At 33.9% G+C, this 22019-nt stretch overlaps 2 protein-coding genes across 3 annotated transcripts; both read right to left on the reverse strand.

The window, feature by feature from the left end:
- Positions 1–21: 21 nt before the first annotated feature.
- Positions 22–8469, reverse strand: LOC125838538 (protein NONRESPONDING TO OXYLIPINS 2, mitochondrial). Of its 2 annotated transcripts, XM_049517586.1 has the most exons (3): positions 8239–8469; positions 8047–8165; positions 22–369 (listed from the first exon to the last, which is right to left on the reverse strand). In XM_049517586.1, exons 1-3 carry the CDS (start codon positions 8361–8363, stop codon positions 344–346), a joined length of 270 nt encoding a protein of 89 aa, XP_049373543.1. In that variant the 5' UTR covers positions 8364–8469; the 3' UTR covers positions 22–343. The 2 variants fall into 2 exon arrangements, with proteins under 2 accessions (XP_049373543.1, XP_049373542.1); XM_049517585.1 differs by lacking the exon at positions 22–369 and having other exon boundaries at positions 7997–8165.
- A 3390-nt stretch (positions 8470–11859) lies between these two features.
- Positions 11860–17777, reverse strand: LOC125838524 (acid phosphatase 1-like). The gene is made up of 3 exons (XM_049517573.1): positions 17283–17777; positions 13545–13754; positions 11860–12281 (listed from the first exon to the last, which is right to left on the reverse strand). The coding sequence occupies exons 1-3, from the start codon at positions 17699–17701 to the stop codon at positions 12104–12106; spliced, it is 807 nt and encodes a 268-aa protein (XP_049373530.1). The 5' UTR covers positions 17702–17777; the 3' UTR covers positions 11860–12103.
- Between the last annotated feature and the right edge of the window lie 4242 nt (positions 17778–22019).

Here is a 22019-nt window from a genome sequence, read left to right on the forward strand (position 1 = left end):
AAACACCTTGAAGACATTCCATGACAAACAATGCAACTAAAATGGATTAATAAAAGAAGAGATGGGCTCATGGTAAGACTGCTTTAACGATGTCAGCTTGAGCAGTATGGCACGAGTACAAACATTATTACTTCAAAATTGTTTCTAAACGAATCGAGGGACAATATCTTACAAAATAACGATAAAAAATCAGGGCAATTGAGGCAAAAGTCAGAAGTTGCATGCTGTCACTATCATACATGATTAAGAACAGATGTTGCAGAAAATTTTGGAAGGACATCAGCTAATAAGAAATTTGTGACTGTCAATTAAACAACCTTCTTCTTCCTTGAGCAATAGTCTCTTATCGAGGCACTGAGAGTCCTAACTCTGGTAAAAGAGAACACGAGTCAGCAATATCTATTAAACTTGATAAAGTAAAAAATAACATTAAATTAATCCTTCAAAAACCCAATTAAGCAGCAGTTCTTCAGGGAGCACTCTGATGTTTATTAGCCAACCAAGTTATCATTTCATGGACTACATTTCTTTTACTTTTTATGCCCATCACAAATACTTAGAGATTTGACACGTATAAGACATAAATGACAACTACATGACTGAGCACCTACTTGAAGTAACCATAACACTGGAAAATCAAACGATTGGGCACACATAAACTTGAAAGCTGATTAGCCTCCGTGTTTGGTTTGGCAAGTAGAAGCAAAAGGATATTACTTTTTAAGCATGGTGAGGATGAGAAGTGTAAGGCAAATCAGCAAGAGAAATTTCTGGGCAGATTAACGGGATAAATGAGCAAATTTATTTCAACTTCCTAAAGTTGCAAGACATGGTTAACATAGTGATACTAATTTGACCATAACAATGTCATAAATAATGATACGTGATTTCTAGAAAATTTGATGCTAACAAACATCTGACTTGAGGCCGTAACCAATCACGGCAGAAAAGGAACAATGGTGGCCATGGTTGTCATGATATTGGATGAGACAATTTTTACATTTTATAGTCAGATAATATCAAATGCCTTGTAGACCAAAAAAAATAAAAAATCATCAGGATACGCATAGCTTTTTTCAGAAGTATGATACGCATAAATTCATAATGACATTTTCATGCTTATCCATGAATAGATAGCATATAAAGTAGACTAGAACAATTCAAAAATAACACACATTACACGTGCAATCTAAGTTGCTCGGACACTTCAATCTCGGTGCTGCACCCGTGTTAACACGACATGGGTGTGGGAGCCTTATAGAATTTGGTTAACTGATTTTGGGTACTTAAACCGAAATCAATGGAGAAATTTGGGACAGATACAATGATATTTGTAATCAAAACAAAAGCTAAGGTCAAATTGAAGAAAATGAAATACCTTGTAATAGAAATTTCTATGACAGTCCTTTTCCTTTTATCTCCTTCGGGGACTCTTCTCTTGATAAATATTTTCTCTTCAGAATACCACTCAAGTTTTTCACATAATTTTTCATAATTTGGACATATAACTCTATTTTTAGATATGTGAATTATTTTTGGCAGAATCCAGCACCCGTATCCATACCCCTAAATCTTAAAATTTCGATCACGAAGGATCTAACCTCTAGATCTGCACCCAGGGACCTGTGGGCACACGTTCGGAGCTCAATAGATGATGGGCACACCTCTCTACCAGGCATGATTCAAACCTCTAACATGTGTCTAACCCACTCATCACGCATTGTGGTCTTTCCACTAGACCAAAGACCTAAGCACCTCCACCCCCAGGCACCAACACATACACACACATATACCTTTTACTTTAGCTACTAATACATCAATTCTCGATCACTCAATACTACTACAAGAACTACTACTATGCCCTCAATCTCAAACTATTTGGGTCAGCCGTCAGCATATTAATCCTCACTATCCAATTCGCTTTATTCAAACCCATCCCATTACAAACTATATGTAATACATTATTATAGTATATACAAGAGTTTAATCTAAAGAAGGCCACAAAATCATTCTTTGTTTGAAATTTTTTGAAATTAGGAAGACTCACAAAGGTCTTGCTTCTAGTCAGCAAGAGCATCCTTCAAACTTTGCTCACACCTCAAATCAATTTATTTCCTCTCTCCTGGACTTCTTACACCGCAAAAAAATGTACTACTTATTCCTTTTCCAAATATCCAGCTAAAATTTTAGGGCAACTTCTTCACTGAATTTATTTTCTGTTGTTTGATGTGAATAGATTAAAAAATATTGCTTTTTGTTCATGAGTTTATGTTATTAATTTGATGCATTATGCATATATGAACGCAAATGCGCATTCGTTATCATTTTTTCACTTTGTTTTGTTCATTGTTTGTTCGTTCTTCTAAGTAAGTTAAGGAGAATACCTAATTCTTTTTTCTTTTCAAAATAGTTGATATGTTTTTCAAAATCTTATTGTTACACAAAAATATCTATGTTTGATGCTTTAATGCATATCATTTCATTTTTTATTTAAATCGTCGATTCGTGCGTAAATCTATGAAAAAAGAACATGTTAGTCAACATTGATGTGATTTTCCGAAATCATGTATCCTAATGATTGGAAATTCATGTGTCGAAGAACTAGTATTAAATAATTGGAGCTCTCTTATTGACCATACATTTTGTGAACTGGTAGGGGGAGATAAATTACTCTAGCTCATCATCCAGAGGTGGGTTGAGCACCTTGCACACTAGTTATTATTAATAGGCCTTGACTAATAAACAAAATGAGATGGGTTTTGGTGAGAAATGGATCAACAACAACAAACCCAGTATAATCCCACAAGTGGGGTGGGTCTAAGAGGATAGAGTGTACGCATCCTTACCCCTAACTCATACAGCTAGAGAGATTGTTTCCAATAGACCCTTGCCTTAAAATAAAGCATATCCAAGCAGTTAGGAAAAGGCAATGCAGAAACAAGAACAATAGCAACACCGAAATAATGTTAAATGAAGACTAGTACACAACATATAGAGGAAAGAACAATAATGACAATTAAAAATGCAATAATCGAAGCACGCACACACCAAGCACAAGTGATAACCGAAACCAAATAACAAGAAACTACAAGGATAATGCAATACCACTAATAAGAAGGAAGGTCCAAGTAAGACCATCAAGCCTATCTCATAAGAAAGCGAGAGTGTTCAACTACCAACCAACCTTCTATCCTAATTCATGACCTCCAAATCCTCCCCTATCTAAGGTCATGTCCACGGTAAGCTCAAGATGTGTCCTGTCCTGTCTAATCATCTCCCCTAAATACTTCTTCGGCCAACCTCTACCTCTCCTGATGGCTGATGCCCACTATTGCCAACCTCTCACACCTACTCATGGGGGCATCTACACTTCTCTTCACATGCCCAAACCATCTCACCTCGCTTCCCTCAACTTGTCCACCACGGAAGTCACTCCTATCATCTCTCAGATATTTTCATTTCAAATCTTATCTCTCCTAGTATGTCCACACATCCACCTCAACATCCTCATCTACGCAACCTTCATCTTTTGAACATAAGTTCTTGACTGGCCAACACTCCATCCCATACAACATTGCTGATCTAACCATCACTCTATAGAACTTACCTTTAAGCCTAGGCAGTACCTTCACATTCACCCATCTTGCACTAATACGATGTGTTATGTCATCATTGATCTCCCCATTACTTTTAATTAAAGACACCTGATACTATGGTGAGAAATGGATCAAATAAACTATTTTTGCATCTCCTTCGTCAGATTCTTCATTACAAATTACAATCAATGACTCCCTAGAAGGATTTTTATTTCCAATACATAGGGAGCTTAAGGGCGCGGAGACCCACTATCTCCTTTTTGTTAATATGGTCATGAAAGATTTGAGCAAAAAGCAAAGCAAATGGAATAGAAAGAAAGGTTTAGGCCAGATAAGGTGAGAACAACCTCTCCATAAGTTCCACGCATCATGTATATAGATGACACATACTTTAGATGCTGACAGAGTGTAAATTAATGTATTAAAGGGTGATCTTATTGGTATTGGCACTCATCAAGTCTACATCAACCCAATTAAGAGCCACATATTCCCAGTTAATTGGTAATAAGTAGTAAATAACCTCGTTGAGAATCTAGATTGTTGTGTTGGATGCCTCAAAATACTTATTTAGGGCTTCCCTAGGAGCAAAGAACAAGGCAACAGAGATCCGGCAAGGGATACTGTAGCTATGTGAAAAAAAAGTTTTGTAATTGGAAGATAAAGTACTTCTCCCTTGGAGACAGGATAGTTTTTGACTAATAGTGTCTAATACTTTTCCTACATATACGTCTTCATTTCCCATCCCTGCTGAAGTGGATAAGAGACCGATTAAAATAAGAAAGGACTTTCAATAGAGAAGAAACAAGGAGAAGGGAGACTTCCATCTAGTTAACTAGATATAAACAAAATGAATCATTTCTTAGCTTTGTTTCACTCTTATTCAACCATTTATTCAAGGTAGGAATTAATAGAATACCAACTAATACATTGAAGAAAAAGATAATAACAGAAGATGTCATTGAACTTCTTAGTGATTCAAAGCGAGAACCTGAGTCAAGGGTGAGAATCCACATTTAGTTGCTGCTTGGCTAGACCCGTAAAGGAACAATTCAATCCTTCAAGATGAAATTTCTAGTTTATACTTTTGTACTGGAGGACAAAATCTACTTACTACCAATCCAAATTTAACTTGGAAAAAGAAGGATGTAAGCAAGGATTTCTTTTTTATGCAGTATTTGATCTTGAATGCATAGTGTAGCCCTCGCTCGAGTTCTCTGATATCGACTGGCTGGAAGAAGAATGCGGGATTAGAGGCGATAGAACTAGTGTTCTTGTATCAACCTCTAGTGTGGCGAACTTGTTGAAATCAACTAGGATTGCTACAGATTGGGGGGAGGGGAAGAAGAATTGGAAGACAAGTATCTCTAGATGCATAATAAAACTAATGTCTCCAAATAGCTTTGGATATATAATTAGGGAAGGAGCCTTTGTGACAACAGATGATTGAGGACAAACATGGGAAAAATCATTCACGAAGTACATGCTCAGTATCCTCCACCGATGGGAGCTGTGTGAGGAAACAAGTTAGGGGGCTACACAAGTTTGCTGCAAAACACTTGTACAAAATTGTGTAATGGCAGGAAACCTATGTTTTAAATTGATTGATGGATAAGAGTGTCACCACAAAAAAGAGCAACACTTGATATGCCTAGTTTTCTTAAAACACAAATGCCACTTCAGATAAATGTAGAATGCTAATTTGGGGGATATAAGTTTTAGAAGGATTTGCAATGATAGACAATAGGATTTATAGGAAGAATCTCTCAACTCTTATCAGAGCTGGAATATTATTAGATTTTCCCGAATGTAATTGATATTCTTACTTGGATCCCAAGAAAAGATTGAAAATTTAATGTGAGCTCATGTTACATATATATATATATATATACTGAATACCACTAATTGGCAGGAAAGTGGCATTGGAAGATATTGTGGAAGTGTAAAGCTCATTACATGATGGCATGCTTTTCTTGGATGGTTAATTATGAACCAATGCTGACCTATATCATAAGAAAAGAGATGCCTCTGAATTACCCAGTGTTTTTTACGGCGAAAGGCGACAAGGGCCTGCCTCGCCATGAGCCGAGGCGAGCGGCGAGGCACTCGCCTTTTTGAATTGAGATGCCAAATAATACCAAAAATGTTAAATTTTAATTGCATATATATATTTTCAAAATCTTAATAGCAATAATATATATTAGCAAATATTTCAATTTAAAAACTAATAGTAGATACTAAAAGTCTAGAACTTAAATGACTCAATAATTCATAAGACAATTGACAAGCAATGCTAGAATTCTAAAAGTCTATTCTTCTACAAGATTTTCCAAATCAAGATAAACATCCTCTTCATCATGATTATATTGCTCACTAGTCACTACCACAGTACCACTGGAAACAGAGCACTCAATAACTAACTACAATTGAAAAACAGAGTAGAGAAGAAGAAGAAAAGAAGAGAAGAACTAGAAGATAAGAAGAAGAAAAAAAAAGGTCTCTTACCTGAGCTGAGCAGCAGTGGCGAAGAAGGTCTCGAATGGGTCGCGACTCGCGAAAAACGGAGGAGAAGAGGAGCGCAAGTCTTGCGAAGGTGAAGGTTTGCAAAAATACCCAAAAGAACCCTAATTTTGGCTTTTAATTATTAAATCAAACCTTTTTAAAAAAAAATTAAAAGGCGAAGCCAGTCGCCTCGCCTCGCCATGTCCCCTATCGCCTTTACGTTGCCATAGCTCACCATTTTGAAATCGCATTGCCTCTCTGGAGATAGGCGATGGTGCCTCGCCTTGTCGCCAAAGGCGAAAGGCGAGCGCCTTTCACAACACTGGTATTACCAATACGAAAGAGAAGTTAAAAAGGTCAATTAATATTTTTTTGCACTGCCCAGTCGTCTATCATATGCGGCATCTGTTCTTGAATACTTTTAGAGTAAGGTGAGCTATGCCATGAACAATCAAGGAACTCCTGTTAGACAGGGAAAGAATTGGTGAAGATAGAAGAATGCTTTGTGAAACAATCCCAACTTGTATATGGTAGGGATCATTGGAACAACAGGAGCTTAAGATGTTCCGAGAGAAAAGTGAAGAACATTCACAAACTAAAGTTCAATTGTCTTTCTATCTTGTCCTTCCGGTTAAGAAAAAGAACATAAATGAAATAGATGGTCTCTCAGACTTTCTCAGTTTCCTCAAAAGTTAGCATAGTCAAGAAACTGAGTTTTTGTTGTACCACCATTTGCAAATTCAACACAAGCTTAGTGACATTAAAATTAATAAAATTTTGGCTTACCTATCTATAAGATTTTCTCTAAGTCAAGTGATTACATAACAATCAGAATATAAAGATGGCATGACTACTAATTGGATTCATTCTGTTTCTAGGATCAAGGATCTTGAAGATTCTCAGATGTTGTGCTACTAGTTGGTTGTCTTCTACTTGGAGTTAGGTTGTCGTATAACTTGTCACAATATTGCCTACATAAATTTTCTTTCAAGAAGATTGATTTATGATCGGGGTCCATTGTGCTTACTATACTCACAAGAGAAGAAGATGACCAAACGCAGTAGCGAAGAGTTGTCCAAATGAGGCAATCCTTCAAAATTTTGAATGACTAACTTGAACTAGCTAAAGCTACCTTCGACATAGGACTTATCGATTGCAAACAATGAGACCGATATGCTAACGCGTTAAACTCAATGTATCTGGTTCTAATTATCTACTGGCACCCTCTTCAGCCTCTCAATCTTATCTATGTCCCCTGCAATTGCAGCCTCTCCATCCAAGAATACACAAGACTATTAAAAAGGAGTGAAAGATGAAGCTTAAATGGCCACAGTGTAAACTCAGGGCCGTAAAAGTCAATTCAATTTCTCTCCACCTATACAATGTTATATCCTCCAGCAGCTCTCTGGTCCAGCTTTAAATCCCTGACAGATTTTGGTAACTTGGTATAACCCATGAGATGTTTCCAGTGGCCAAAATTCCAACATCCATGATATCTAAGCATATAGCACTATAGTTTACTTAAATTTTAGTTTAGTTCTCAGGATCCCCACATATTCCTAGCAATCAATTGCATCCATTACAATTACTAACTGTCAACTGATCCCCTTGGCTATATTGTGAATTTGGACAAAGAAGATAACTTCATCCAGAGGCCATCGTTCGTCCAAACATATATGAACACCACATTCTATCAGTATATATAACTACTCTCTTTGCGTCGACCAGGCAACCTAGAACACTAACCACCGTCTTTCCATTGACTAATACATACTTAATATACAACGAAAAGTAATTATATGGAAAGATTCAGCCGCCAAGACAAAATCTTGATTCTAAGTTAACAAAAAGTAAAACCAAAGAGATACATAAACATGATCATAAAGTGATTTTTGCTTACAGATACAGTTTCTAAAATATCAAACTCCTGGGTTGGCACTGCAGAGCATACCCTGAGACAACGATCTGGAGCCCTTGGAATCAATACCAAGGCAAGATGTGAGTCGAGCTGAAGAGACAGCAGTGTGGAGCGGCAGCAGAGATTGAAGACAACCCATTTGAGGCAATGGCCTGAAACATCAAAATCAATTATCAAAATTGAATCTTTATTCAAGAATTTCAATACATTGGATGAAGGACTTGCCTTGAGAGTGTTGGAAATGGGCGAGGAATGTTAAAAGAGGAAGTGGGTATGCTTGATTGTTTGTTCATTGTGGATTTGACAAAGTTAATTGCTGGTCTTGAGAATGCACGACAGCGAGAAGCCATTGCAGATGAAGCACAAAAGCTTTGCACTGATGTTAGGGTTTGGAAAGGGGTTTTGGTGAGGTTTTACAAAAGGTTGTTTGTACCATAGGCTATAAACATGGTACATCAATTTACCCCTATTATTATGGCAGAATATATCAATAATTCCTTAAATTGACTATTAAATTTCATTTGGACATTTGAATAAAAATAATTGTGTGTTTTCTTAAACATTTAATATGTACATAAATTAATCATATAAAATAAGTCATCTTTTTAAAATTGTAGGCATCAATATCAATTGAAATAAGTTTGATGTTTTGAGGATTTATTAAAGCTAATGTGTATAATTAAAGAAAGTGACATATTTTAAGTGATTAACTTATCTATCTAGTGGTGCTTGAGAACAAGCACAAACAAATTCTAAAATTTGAGTCGAAAATATCTAATAGGAACACTTTAATATGTGTTTATATGCTCAATTTAAACAAACTGTAGTTTGAGCGTCTAATAAAAAATTTACCAACAAATTTAAAAGATTATTTGTGTGTTTAGCCTATTTTTATTGCACTATATGTTTTTTTCTAACAATTCATTGTCACGCCGAACCATACTCTAGACGTGGCCGACATTCGATGTTATGGATGGCTGAGCGTACACATAACATGACATGAAACATGAACATACATCTAGACATGAGTTAAATGCATAATTTACAAACATGCTCTTTGAGAAATTCATCATGATAAAGAAAATAAGTCTTCAAATAAAAGTTTTTCATAAATAAATTATTAAAATTTCGAAGCATGATGATACAAAGGTCAAAATTGAAATACATGACTGACTGTCGATGTATGAAGCATTTAACATGATTGAGTAGTGTCCATCGGGACAAGACCTCTGATCTACCTTTAGCTAATCAACTAACTACTTAGTTGAACTAAATATGACTAAGGGTGTGCTTGGTATGAAGGAAATCATGTTTGGTTGGGTAAAATGTTTTGGAAAATATTTTTCAAATCAACTCATCTTCCTCAAATTTAAGGAAAATGACTTTCCTTTAAAAATTAAGGAAAACATTTTTCAAAACTCTCATCCAACTTCAAATTACAATTAATTTTTTTGTAAAAAAAATAATAATTTAAAGCTTTTTTTTTTTAAAAAAAAATTCATCTTTAATTTTTAATTTATTTACCCCACCCTCACCCTTACCCCCTACCCCTATCCCCCCCCCCCCCACAATAAAATTAAGTTTTTTTAAAAATATTTCCAATTTAAAATTTTTATTTTCATCCCACCCCCACCAGCCCCCTGACTCCCCCCCGAAAAAAAAATTAAAAAATTAAAGTTTGTTTCTAAAATATATTTTCTAATTTAAAATCTTATTTTTCATCCCACCCCACGCCCCCCCCCCCCCCAAAAAAAAATAAAAAATTTAATGTTTGTTTTTGAAAAATATTTCCAATTTCAATTTTTTTTATTATTTCACTCTAACTCGTGACCCCCTTCCCCCTCCAAAAAAAAATTTAAGTTTGTTTTTTTTAAAATATTTTCAATTTCAAATTTTTATTTTTCCACCCTACCCCCTACCCCTACTCACGACCCCCCCCCTCCAAAAAAAATTGAAGTTTGTTTTTTAAAAAATATTTTCAATTTCAAATTTTTATTTTTTCACCCCACCACACCCCCTACCCGCGATCCTCCACCCCCCTCAAAAAAAAATTTAAGTTTGTTTTTTAAAAAATATTTTTCAATTTCAAATTTTTATTTTTTCACTCCAAACCCGTACCCATGACCCCCCATCCCCTTCAAAAAAAATTTAAGTTTGTTTTTAAAAATATTTTCAATTTCAAATTTTTATTTCTTTATCCCATCTCACCCCTACCCCACCCCCGCCACCCCTGGCCAGCCCTACCACCCCACCCTCCCCCAAAAAGATTTAAGTTTATTTTTAAAAAATATTTTTAGTTTCAATTCAAAAATTATTTTCTACTCTCTAGTAAAAATAAAAGATATTTTCTCAAAAATATTTTTCATTCATAAATCAAACACACAAAAATTCTTTCCGAAAAATATTTGCTACTCACCAACCAAACATGAGAAAATAAGTCCAAAGTCTACTTATTTTCTAGAAAAACATTTTCCATAGAAAATATTTTCCTTCGTACCAAACACACCCTAAATCCTGTGAAAGTAAGAAGGACTAACATCCCGAAAATGTTGTTCAATGTTTTCTACCAAATTGGGGTAACCGGTCATTTTTGTCTTGTATCATTCGTCCATTTACTCAAGACCATTTTCGCCCTTTACACTAGGTTTATTTAAAGATAGACCATATGATGGGTTCCTTTTCTTTCAATATCTTTTTTTGTGGTGGGTTCATTTTCAAAACTATATTGCTTGGTATTCAACAATATTTACAATTAAATGGAGAATAGTGATAATTTACTCTGTTCCATTGCTCCCCTGTAAACACTAGCGTGACGTGGGGCTATCGAGCATTCAAAGATATAACCTAGTGGTCAATAAAATGGATAAGATCTCATGTTCAAATTCCAATAAAAATAAAAATAAAAAGACTGTAATTTCTTCCCATTGATACCTGCACAAACTAGTTATTTCTACAAAGAGATTGTTTTACTACTCGTCTTATACAATGTGATGCCGAATGATTTTGATCGGGAATTTAAACAGCTATTTGTTAGCCAAAATAGTGATTCTACAGCAGGGCCGGCTCTATGTATACAAAAATAAGGCATTGGCCTTAGGCCCCCAATTTTAGGGGGCCTCAAATTTTTACCAAGAATAAATTATGTGTTAATTTTTAAAGAAAAACATTAATTATTTATGATAAAAAGTATATATGTAAAATTATTATTTTATTCTCTTCAATCCCATTCAAATAGAAGAAATCAAGAAAATATTGTTTTATTTTCTTACACTCTCTACTAATACTCACATTATTTTCTTTTTAACTCCTTTTCCACTCTCTTCTTTAAATTGTTGATAAATTAGAGTAATATTCTTTCAAAAATATCAATTAATAGTCGAAAAGTGTTGAACAAATTGAATTGTAAATTCTTTTGTCCATTTCTTCTTAGATTTTCAAGCATTACAATAACCATAGTAAAATGTGGGGTAACCAAATTATCAACTTCATCAAAGCTATGGTTCTAACTCTTACATTTATTTGAAATTTGTCAACTTATTACTTATAGAACTATGTTAACAATTCATATAATAATTGCCCGAGTAAAATAATATTTTTCAACGTTGAATTAATAAAATCTTATTTAAAACTAATAATTGAAAAAGAAATCGAATAAATCATTATATATAAAAAAAATATTAGGTAATACTTTGCATTTAAAAATGTAAGAAAAATAAATTTTAAATAAATGCATGTGAAGTTTATTTAGATTTTAGGCCTCTAATTAAGATTTCGCTTTAGGCCTCCGATTACGTTGAGCCGCCCCTGTTCTACAGCTGCGTCAATTCCTGCAGGAAATAGTAAAGCTAATTGTAGTAATATTTTCATTCATCTATTCAACGAAAGTTAAATTGACGCACCAAATGAAAATATTAAAATACACGGGGTCTTACAATTATTTGGAAAAGTAAGAGACCAGTTCCAATTGAACAAGGTGTCCACATCTTGTGAAATGTGTTTAGAATAATGATATACACAAAGTTCAGTAGTAGCACAGAATTGCAACATCAATTATCAAAGAACACCATACACTTTTTAGACCACTCTATTATCATGCAATATAGTACATGGGATTTGGAAGTTTAAAGGACCTCTGTGCTACAGCAAAACCTGTCAAGTCACTCCACTGATCTCCAGAGTTCCCGCGAATCATGTAACCTTCATCTTCTAACTCCTTTCTTTTCTCAGATTTGTATTGGGTTGCCAGTTTACCTTTATCGGAAGGTCCCCTGTTTACATCACAAAGCTTCAGCCACAGCTTTAAGGTGAAGAAAACTTACAATTTGGTAAAATGGAGTACTCTGATTTATGGCAAGAAAGATGGTGATTTGGGAATTAAAAACATCAGGAATCTTCCTTTTTTTTATGTAGGTCATTCTTTCAAGATATACCACATGTTGTGGTTAAAAACCTCAGCCATCATAACATTAGCTTATTGATGAAGTGCCTATGGAGGTTGAATACATAAGTGGAAGCTTTATGTGTGTTTATCAAGAAAAAGTATGGTGCTGATTGCTATTGGTGTACCAGATAAGTTCAAACATCTTTTGGCGTATGAACATGAAGGGTATCAGATCACTATAGCCTTTTTTCAAGGCTGACTGGTTATAAAGTAGGCAATGTAAGGAAAATCTCATTTTGTTTGGATAACTGGGCTGGTAATGGCCCTTTGAAGGAGTTGTTTCCAGATTTCTTTACTTTGGCAGTAAACAACTATCTTTTTTGGCTGATAGCAGACTACTGGTATTCGGAGAATTAACTTTAGAAGGAATTTCAGTGACTGGGAGGTGATTAGGTTTGTTGCATTTTCCGATCTTCTAAACACTTACCAGCAACTATCCAATACTGATGATAGCTTATTATGGAAACCTAACTGCAAATAAAGGTAGAAAATTTGACAAAACCTTGGCCATGACTACAAATTTGGAGATCCAAAGCACCAAAAGGTAGCGTATTTCACATGGATAGTCAGCAAAGTAGCCCATCTCGCACAAGAGAATTTACAAAAAAGAGTTTTGCATTATATAGCAAATGTCTTCTTTGTAGGAGACAAGAAGAGACCATCTGTCATTTATTTTTCCACTGCCAAGTTACTGCTCAACTGTGGCTGCTTTTCTTAAATATTACCAGTATGCAGTGGATTATGCCAGAAACAATAACTGACTTGTTGAGATGCTGGACCAGAAAAGGAAATAGGAAGCTACTACGGTGGAACTATACCTGCTTGTATATGAGAGAAATTAGAGGTGTTTGGAAGATGGTGCCAAATCCATTCACAAGATGAAGGCTAATTGTATATTTTTGTTTTGTTTTTGGAGTAGATGAGGTTGAATGGATTTTACAGATGTTAGAATCATTACAAGATTAGTTGGGGCATGCTTTTGGGTTTTGTTTATTCTGGCAATATTCTACAGTTTGAGAAGCACACCCTTAGTGCTGGTTCATCAATAAAATTACCTTGCCTTCTCAAAGAAAAACAATTGTTTGAATACCTCAAAATAAGCCGTTCCCAATTGCTGTATCCAGCATGCACCATATTCTTTTCTGTATTGTTCCTTTGATATTCACTCCGACCAGTCAACAAGAATATAGTAAATCCTCGCTGCTGTAGCTCCTTGTACAGTTTTAAACTTGCAGGTATAGCAGGAGCGTTAGCTTCATTCACCCATTTGTCAAAGGCGATTTCATCAAAGATCTGCGATCTGCATACAGCAGCAAAATGTGATCACCCACAGAACAACACAGCAACAACAAAGAATCAAAAGAATCACAGAGAAATCACATTTGACGGCCAAGTGGATCTTCAGCTAGTGTTGTCAAAGCGAAAGCGTAGAAAAGTAATGTCTATGGAGCTTTAAGCTGAAAAGCACAATTAAAGCATGAGTTTTAATGAAGAAAGGTGCAAATCAGAAGACTAAAAAAATTATATGTCTAATACCAAAAAGAGAAATAACTATAAACAAAAAAACAACAATTACATGGACAAAGAAATTGGAAAACCTAAGTTGAGTGAAATACACTACAAAAATGTTCAGAAATCATTTTAAGAATTTTGTTTGTGCAGAGATGCAATTTTAAGTTTCAACTTAAACTTTTTGACTAGTTTCCGATAATAAATTTCTTAGAATCACTAAATATTCATTTATAAGTTTTTCTTCACAATTAGCATATAATCTAAGTATTTACTGTTTAGTACTTCCTTCTTCAAGACTTAACTCATGCGCGACAAGGTACACACTTTAAGTACCTTGTGGAATGCAATCCAAGTGAAGCGAGACACCCAAACTATGTTGCACCTAATTTCAGGGATTGAGTACATTTGAAACAATCTTTTAGCAACAGTGTCTACTAGACTTCAAATACTAAAGCATCAAAAGTATTTAGAAATAAATTCAGATTAAAATGAACTACGGATATTTACAATATTGGGTAAAATCTATGGAAGATATAAAACTATTAGAACAATTAATGGAGGAAAATTTATATATGTACCAAAGAACCGAAGATATGTTATATCTAGAATATATCATAAATAATATTAAAGAAATATTCAGATTAAAACAAATATCGGAAGAATATTACAATAAATATTATTACATATTACTATGAATTTAGCACTACTAAAAAATAATATTAAAGAGATATCAAGATTAAGACACTTAGTAAAAAGATATTATAATAAAATCTAAAAAATAAGTTACTCACCTACCACACTACCATCTACCACACTATCACTTTCATGAATTCACCAACTACCAGTTCCGCACCGCAAAATGGTTTTCTAGTTTATTAGCACACTGGAAACAGGGAGAAAACTTCTATACTATGCCATCCTAATGTTGAAACCGGTAGGTGAGGAAGCCGTTTAGGGGAGAAAAACAAAGTTGAGGCGCTGATAAGAAGGAAGTATCCGCTAAAGTACGATGCTAGTAGTTACAGGAAAACATGATAAAGATAATCTAGTTCATAATGATCTAATATGAATTTAATCAATTATGAATATGATAGGAAGGAATAATCTGTTGTTGAATTATAGAACTTCTGTGGTAGTACCATATAACTTCTTCAATTTAGTTTCGAGATTACGACAACAACAACATACCCAGTGTAAATCCCACATCAGACTGTATGAAATCTTACTTCTAAAGCATAATAGCTTAAAGGCCAAGTCTTAAAGGAAAACAAACTGATAACTGCTTCAGCAGGTAATGAATTCCTCCATCACTAAATCATTCAGTACCTGCCCAAGCCACAGAAACAGTTCCCATAGACAATTATTGAATGTATGATCAGAATGCCACAAGCAAGTAAAAATCCACAAAGTGCAATCTATTTTAAATCAGAACATTTAAGCTGGCCTCCTGTGTCAACCAAACTACACTACATAAACTAGAATCTTCTTGGGTAGCAGTATCACATGGAAGTCAAGTTCAAATGGGAACTACCTTATGAACATTGAAACCAAGGGGTTAAAATTTCAGCATAACTTTGGCTCGATATCTGGGTTTGTATAAATAGTTACGAAATTGGAATATTTACAAGAGCATTAAGTAATCCTCAACAAAGTACACAAATTGTACTATATACTTCTTGCTTAAGAAGTATACCAAGTTTTCCGGGCTAAACCAGCTGTCCCCAGATTGCTTTTAAAAGTTTACCTCGTATGGTGAACACTCATCCATCCTATGATTGATTGGTCAAAGAGGCATAATGGAGTATCCCTAAAGCTTTCCACAAAATAGAAACTAGGAGAAGTGCCAGGTACAGAAAACGAGTTGAAGTAAGATATAATGCTTGGAAACTTCAAGCATGTTACACTTTAACCAAATGCAAATTACACCTAGGCTTTCAAGCCACTTTCTCAAACCATTACAGTTTTAGGTTCAGAGTAAAAAAAAACACTAAACTAATTAAATTATATTCTTATTCTAGGATTTAGGAAAATTCAAATAGAAATAAAAACAACGGAAAGTCAAATCTCCGTGCTTCTATGAAAGAACATAATTAGGATATAAGTTCACTACTGCTGCTTTCAACAAGATGAAAATTTGCCAGGATAGCTTCAAAGGATGCAACTATAACTCTATAAGTTTGCTGATTGCATCAATGGAATGTAATTTTCACCTTGGAGCCCTATCACGCTTTCCTAAGCAAAGAAATAGTTAATAAGACAAGCTACTGCATGAAGCTACAAAATAAGACTGCTCAAACTGTTTGAATGACAATGACAGAACTGTTGCTGAGGATTTTACTCATAAAAGAAAACTGTGAATTCAAGAGTCTATAACTAGTGATTGCATAGAAACCAATAGACTGTTCCTTTTGAGTATTTTCTTGAGTATGTTGCGGGTGCTTGTTGCATCATGGCTTGATAAACAAAGGTTAGCATGACAATGGAGTGAGAGCCAAGTTTTATCACACTAGTTTGTTATGGTTAGATTCAGATACGCATGCACACAGAACTTTTACAGGATACTTGTAATTTGTAAAGTACAAGCAGATGCTCAACCAAGAGTTGCTAGATTCATCATCACCACAAAGTAAAAGGATGTTTCGTATATTTTGGTACATCTATGATCTAACGATCTACTTCAATATGACATGATGAAAACATGTAGATCAACAAGTAAATAAATTTTTCCAAGCAAATGAAGATGGGACTTGAAGGGAGAACAAGGAATTATCACTTCTTCACAAGACATGTAATCTATAAAGCAAGACCAACAAATTGGATATTCAATCTTTTGAGTAGTTAATTTTCAAATCTTAGTTCCAACGCACACAAATATTTACAAGCTCCAAAAGAATTTGATAAAACATGAGTATCTCACTGAGGGACAATTTTATGTATTTATGCAGTAGCCTATCTTAATTTCGCCTAAATTCCCCAATTATATCTAATGACATGGTCACTACAGGATTTCTTATTTGTTACTATCTAGCTGATATTGATGTGACTTAATGGCAAATGCTATTCCCCCCAATAGGCAAGTTTTTAACAAGCTAAATGAGACCAACTGCGGTAAAGCAAAGCAGAAATTACTCAGAAATAGCATCTGTTCAAAATTATTAACCAAAAGGATTTGAGGAAGAATCATTCAACACTGTCATTTTCCATTTTGTATGAATTTCAATAGAAACCTTCTTTGTATAATAAACAGTCCAGAGTAAACAAATGCATATGGAATCAAAGAGAAAATTCAGCAAATTAGAAAGAAAGTAATCATCACCCGAAGCCATGTTCCACATAGTAGGGCAAATTGGAGAGCAGCGTTTCGTCAATATCGAAGACCCAAGCGTCCATTCCATCATTTGAAACCTTAACTGTATTGGCAAACGCGAGTGACAGGTCAGCCACTGCAGCTGAATCTGAAGAATAACGATCCCCGGTAGTGTAGTCCTGAACGAAGGAAATACATCTTTCAGGGATTATAGACCATAAACCAGCGTTATTAGTCTCGACAGTGAATCGCCAGCTGTCACAGTAGAGAGCATCGTCATTGGGAATCTTACGGTGGCGGAACAGGCGATTGATGGCAAAAAGGTCCAATAATTGTGGGGAATTTCCGAGAATAGATTGAGAGAATGAAGTAGACACGAAGGTGAAAGAGATGAAGAGAACTGCAATGAAGTTTTGAGCGTACGCCATGATACCAGAACCTGTCAATGGCGTCGCTTGTGGTATCAATCAGACTTAGCTGTGACAATTAAAAAAGTGGTTCTAGCATTTCAAGGTTGTTATCTTATTCCCACCCACTACCCTTGACATATAAATGCTTGAAAATCCACAATGTATTGTCGGTTCGGTTCGATTTGTATATATTTTAAAAATCATATACTATAAATAAACTCCTACTCTATTAAACACTACATTTAAGTCATAAAGAAGAAAATTGTAGCTCTAGCAATGGAACCCGTCTCATTAGAACAACAACAAATCAAATTTAAATTCTGTATACAGACCTTATCCCTATCTTCTGAAAAATAGAGCGATTATTTTTAGAAAACGCTTATCTCAAATAATGTAAATCAAAGAATCGATTCTTTTAATTTAAGTAAAATATATCTAAAAGAAGAAAAAAGAAATAAAGAAAAGTTGTTCAAACAACATATAATGATCAAAGAAGTAGGCTGCATATACATGTTATTGGTCTTCTTTAGACATATACATAGGTACCTCATTTGGCACAAATATGGCAAAAATATACCTAATTAATAATAAGTCAAAACAAACCAATCAGAAAAGAATGAAACAACCCAATAAACGCATCATACTTTTAAATTATATGCACGGATTTTTCTAACAAAATTTTTATAGTATATATATTATAAGTTATCTCATAAATATAAGCACCTAAATATAGTAATTATATAAAAAAAAACTTGTCTAACCGGAAAAAATAAATTTACTTGGGCATTTTTGTTAAAATTGGGCAAAATGCAACACATAAAGAAGATTTTATGTAGAAAAGGTAGTTTTTGATAACAAGAAGAAAAAAAGAACTGAGTGATTTGATATCTTTGTGTCAACTTATTATATAAAGTATAAACTAAACATTATGGATAAATGATATCATAACAGAAGAAACTCAAAGGACTAAGCAAATAAATGTTTGGAATGTGAAAGATATATTTAATATTTTAAATAATATCATAGGAAAAATTGTACATTTATATAGCCTATAATAATTATTGGCATATGAAAAGACCCTTACGTACCTGTTTAATGTCACTGATTTTATTTATTTGATTTAATACTAAGGTATTAAAAGTGTATTATTATATCAATGCATTAATATTGAATAAATGATTAATGATTGGAGCTTTTCATATATATATATATTACCTTACTATTATTATTACCATTACCAATATTTAGAAGTGAGAGTTAGATTGGACGAACACTGCTATGATTAGTTGTACAAATAGTATTTAAAATTGTACTATAAAACATAGGGCCATTTTGGTTGGCTTTTTGCGTATGTGGATCTGTGTAATTGGTTATTGAACACGTGTAACAAACTGTCAAAATAATTAACTCCCTATAATGAATAGAGAAATGGAAACTGGAATGTTCCATTCTCATTTTCTTTTCTGTAATTGTCAATTTACCCATTTTTCTAAGCTTATTCTTTTCTTTCTTCATTTGGATCTATTTGTATTTCTTTATTTCTTTAATTAAATTATGTTATATTCTCTGATAAAATTTTGATGGATTTTTTCTCTTTTTAAATTGTTTTTATTTCATGAAAATGGAGCTTGGACAGTAGGAGTGCCAGGAAATATTAAGATGAAGAGATTTTTTGAGGTTGCTTATGTCCTTTTGTTGATGTATATAGAGATGGTGACTTCATTTTTTGAACTGTGAATGTATCTTAGCACAGTTTTGAGCATTGATGACCTCGCTGAATTTAACCACTATATTTGAGATCTCATTTCTCAGGTGGGAAGTCTCAAATTGGAAATAACGATGTGAGTTTGAAGATGTTGATGTTAGAATTTGTGATATATTCCTCTTCAATTGGTGTTTCACATGTTTTATCACCCTTTGCAGTAAATTTTGAGCGGTCTGTTGTAGCTTGAAGGTAATCGTCTTCGAAAATTGACATCTCAAAATAATATTTCAGTATGGGGAGGATAAAGTGTAACAACACCTTACCTCACCTCATGCAAGTAGAGAGATTGTTTCTGAAATTTTCATACTTGTCCAATTGTCTTATTATGTTGATATAATTGTATAAGAAGCCTCTTATAGAAGTAATTGAAGGAGTTGCAGCAGGGATATTAGTGTTCCAACAAAAGCAGAAGCTATTAAAAATTATTTTGTCAAAGAAAAAATTGAAGTAATTAGCATTACACGCCTAATGAAGATGTTGAAATTTAAGACCGTTGAAGAGATTCCCTTGAATGGTAGAAAAGGAAAGCAAGTTCAGTACATAGTATAATTGATCGATTATGTTTCAGGCTGCTTCTGTTAATATTGATATTGCTGATGTTGATAATCACTTGGCTGCTGTGAAAATGTTGAAAATATAAGCTCATAGGGGTATACTGAATATCATGTGTATCTGTTTTCAAGTTGTGAATTTACTATTCAGTTACTTTAATGTATAAAAAAAACTACTACTTTTGTGACTTTATTGTGTAGTATACAAAATTCATGCTATTTTGATGATTTGGCTGATTTGGGACGAGCGTCGATTATGTGATTAGATGAATTCTCAACAAGAGATCAAAATCACGATCAGAGCAATTCTTGTGGATTGACTGATAGACTAAGTTGCGCGGACTCTTCACTTTCGATGCCGCACCCGTGTCGAATTCTCCAAAAATACACTATTTTTGGCGAATCCGACACGCACCTCTTGACATTTTTGAAGAGTCCGAGCAACATAGCTGATAGAAGCACACAAAAGGTTAGAACTATATAAGGCTTGAAAACCTATTACCTCACAGTTTAATATATTGGATTGTTTCATGTTAGAGAGGTTGTTCTTAAAAGGGAACTTCAGTTACTTTGCATCAGCTCAATGCTGAAAGAAGAGGCATAAGCATCGCCTCTCGATCCAATCCATCTTATTGCCTACAAATATGAAGAGATTTAAGCTTCATGGTTATAATATGTCGCATCTTGAAAATGCAGTAATATGTTTGGTTGAAAGTTGTCATGAACTCTGATTCTCTGCTATGTCTGCCTCTGCGGATGGATGACTTACTAACAATAACACATGATGCTTATGTCAAGGACCAAATACTAATGGAGAAAGCAATTTGGAAAAGCTAGAGTGGTATGTAATTGTTTCATCTGAATCACTTCGATTTTATGGGTTTAGATGAAAACTTTGCTCCTAAATCCTGTTTTGTCTTACTTTTTTGAAACAGTGCAAATTTACCACAAAAGAAGCAACAACATACTTGTGAAAAAAACTGCTTGAGAAAATGAAAGCGAAAGTATTGCTCACATTTGCAAGATCAAGAAAAACTTTTTAGGATCTATTGTTAATATTCTTGGCATTGTTAATACTCTAATTCTCAACTAAAAATTGTGTGAAGTTTAAATTTTCGTCCAAAGCTCATGAAGGCAGATGTGATTTCTTTTGGTTAATTTTCGAGATTACAATTGTTAATGATACTTTCCCATGTAGTTATTTGACTGTCAAAAGAACATACCTAAGCATCAAGTAAATCTTTTTTGGGTACTAATGTATTATTAACTTGATGCTAATGCAATCTGCAACAATGAAAAAATTATGCTAAAATATATCCTTTGATGCTTTAGTTCTTGCTATTATTGTTCCTACCATGCCTTATTTTTAAGGATCATGATCATCAGATGTTGGCCCGTGCTGGCCAATCTAGTATATATATATATATAGTGAAGAAAAATAGTGTGTTATAAGATACTTTTTCAGCAGTTTTTTCCCTTCAAATTTATTTAAAAGGGAATTTGAATGAGCTTAAAATTCATCTATCTCTTATATTTCAATCAACTTTTTAAATCTATTCCTATATTTTAAAGATTTTTTTTTTTACTATTTTTGTATTAAAAGATGCCAAGTGATAGTATTCTACTCCCTCGAACCTCAATTCCAATTTATATGAATTAGTTTGACTTGACATGAAGTTTAAAAAGAAAAACTTTTGAAACTTTTGATCTAAAATAAATCATAGATATTTGCTAGGTTAGAAATCATTCATTAAGAATAAAATAGGTACTTTAAAATTAAATAATTACTAAATATATAAATGTGTAAATTTTTTTTAAAAATTGACTAAAAAAGAAAGTTACCATATAAAATGAGACAGAGGAAGTACTGATTTAGGACGGTCAAATCGCTCAGGACGATAATAATGCTTTATCATAGTCCAATGTTAAGTTTCCTGTTACATTGGACAATGAAATATTTCTCGATGCAATTTATAGAAAAATGAAAGTTAGTGAGATTTTAAATTGACTGTAATAGGGA

Source organism: Solanum verrucosum, unplaced genomic scaffold (assembly GCF_900185275.1).
Source record: "Solanum verrucosum unplaced genomic scaffold, falcon-dt-bn FXZP01000182.1, whole genome shotgun sequence".
In the NCBI taxonomy this organism is placed as follows: domain Eukaryota; kingdom Viridiplantae; phylum Streptophyta; class Magnoliopsida; order Solanales; family Solanaceae; genus Solanum; species Solanum verrucosum.

Coding starts and splice junctions, on each gene's coding strand:
- LOC125838538 (XM_049517585.1), bottom strand. CDS start 8,363: ATGGCTTCTCGCTGTCGTGCATTCTCAAGACCAGCAATTAACTTTGTC. Junction 8,166..8,238: donor CCATTTCCAACACTCTCAAG/GCAAGTCCTTCA, acceptor TTGATGTTTCAG/GCCATTGCCTCAAATGGGTT.
- LOC125838524 (XM_049517573.1), bottom strand. CDS start 17,701: ATGGCGTACGCTCAAAACTTCATTGCAGTTCTCTTCATCTCTTTCACC. Junction 13,755..17,282: donor TATGTGGAACATGGCTTCGG/GTGATGATTACT, acceptor TGCTGTATGCAG/ATCGCAGATCTTTGATGAAA. Junction 12,282..13,544: donor TGGGAACGGCTTATTTTGAG/GTATTCAAACAA, acceptor TGATGTAAACAG/GGGACCTTCCGATAAAGGTA.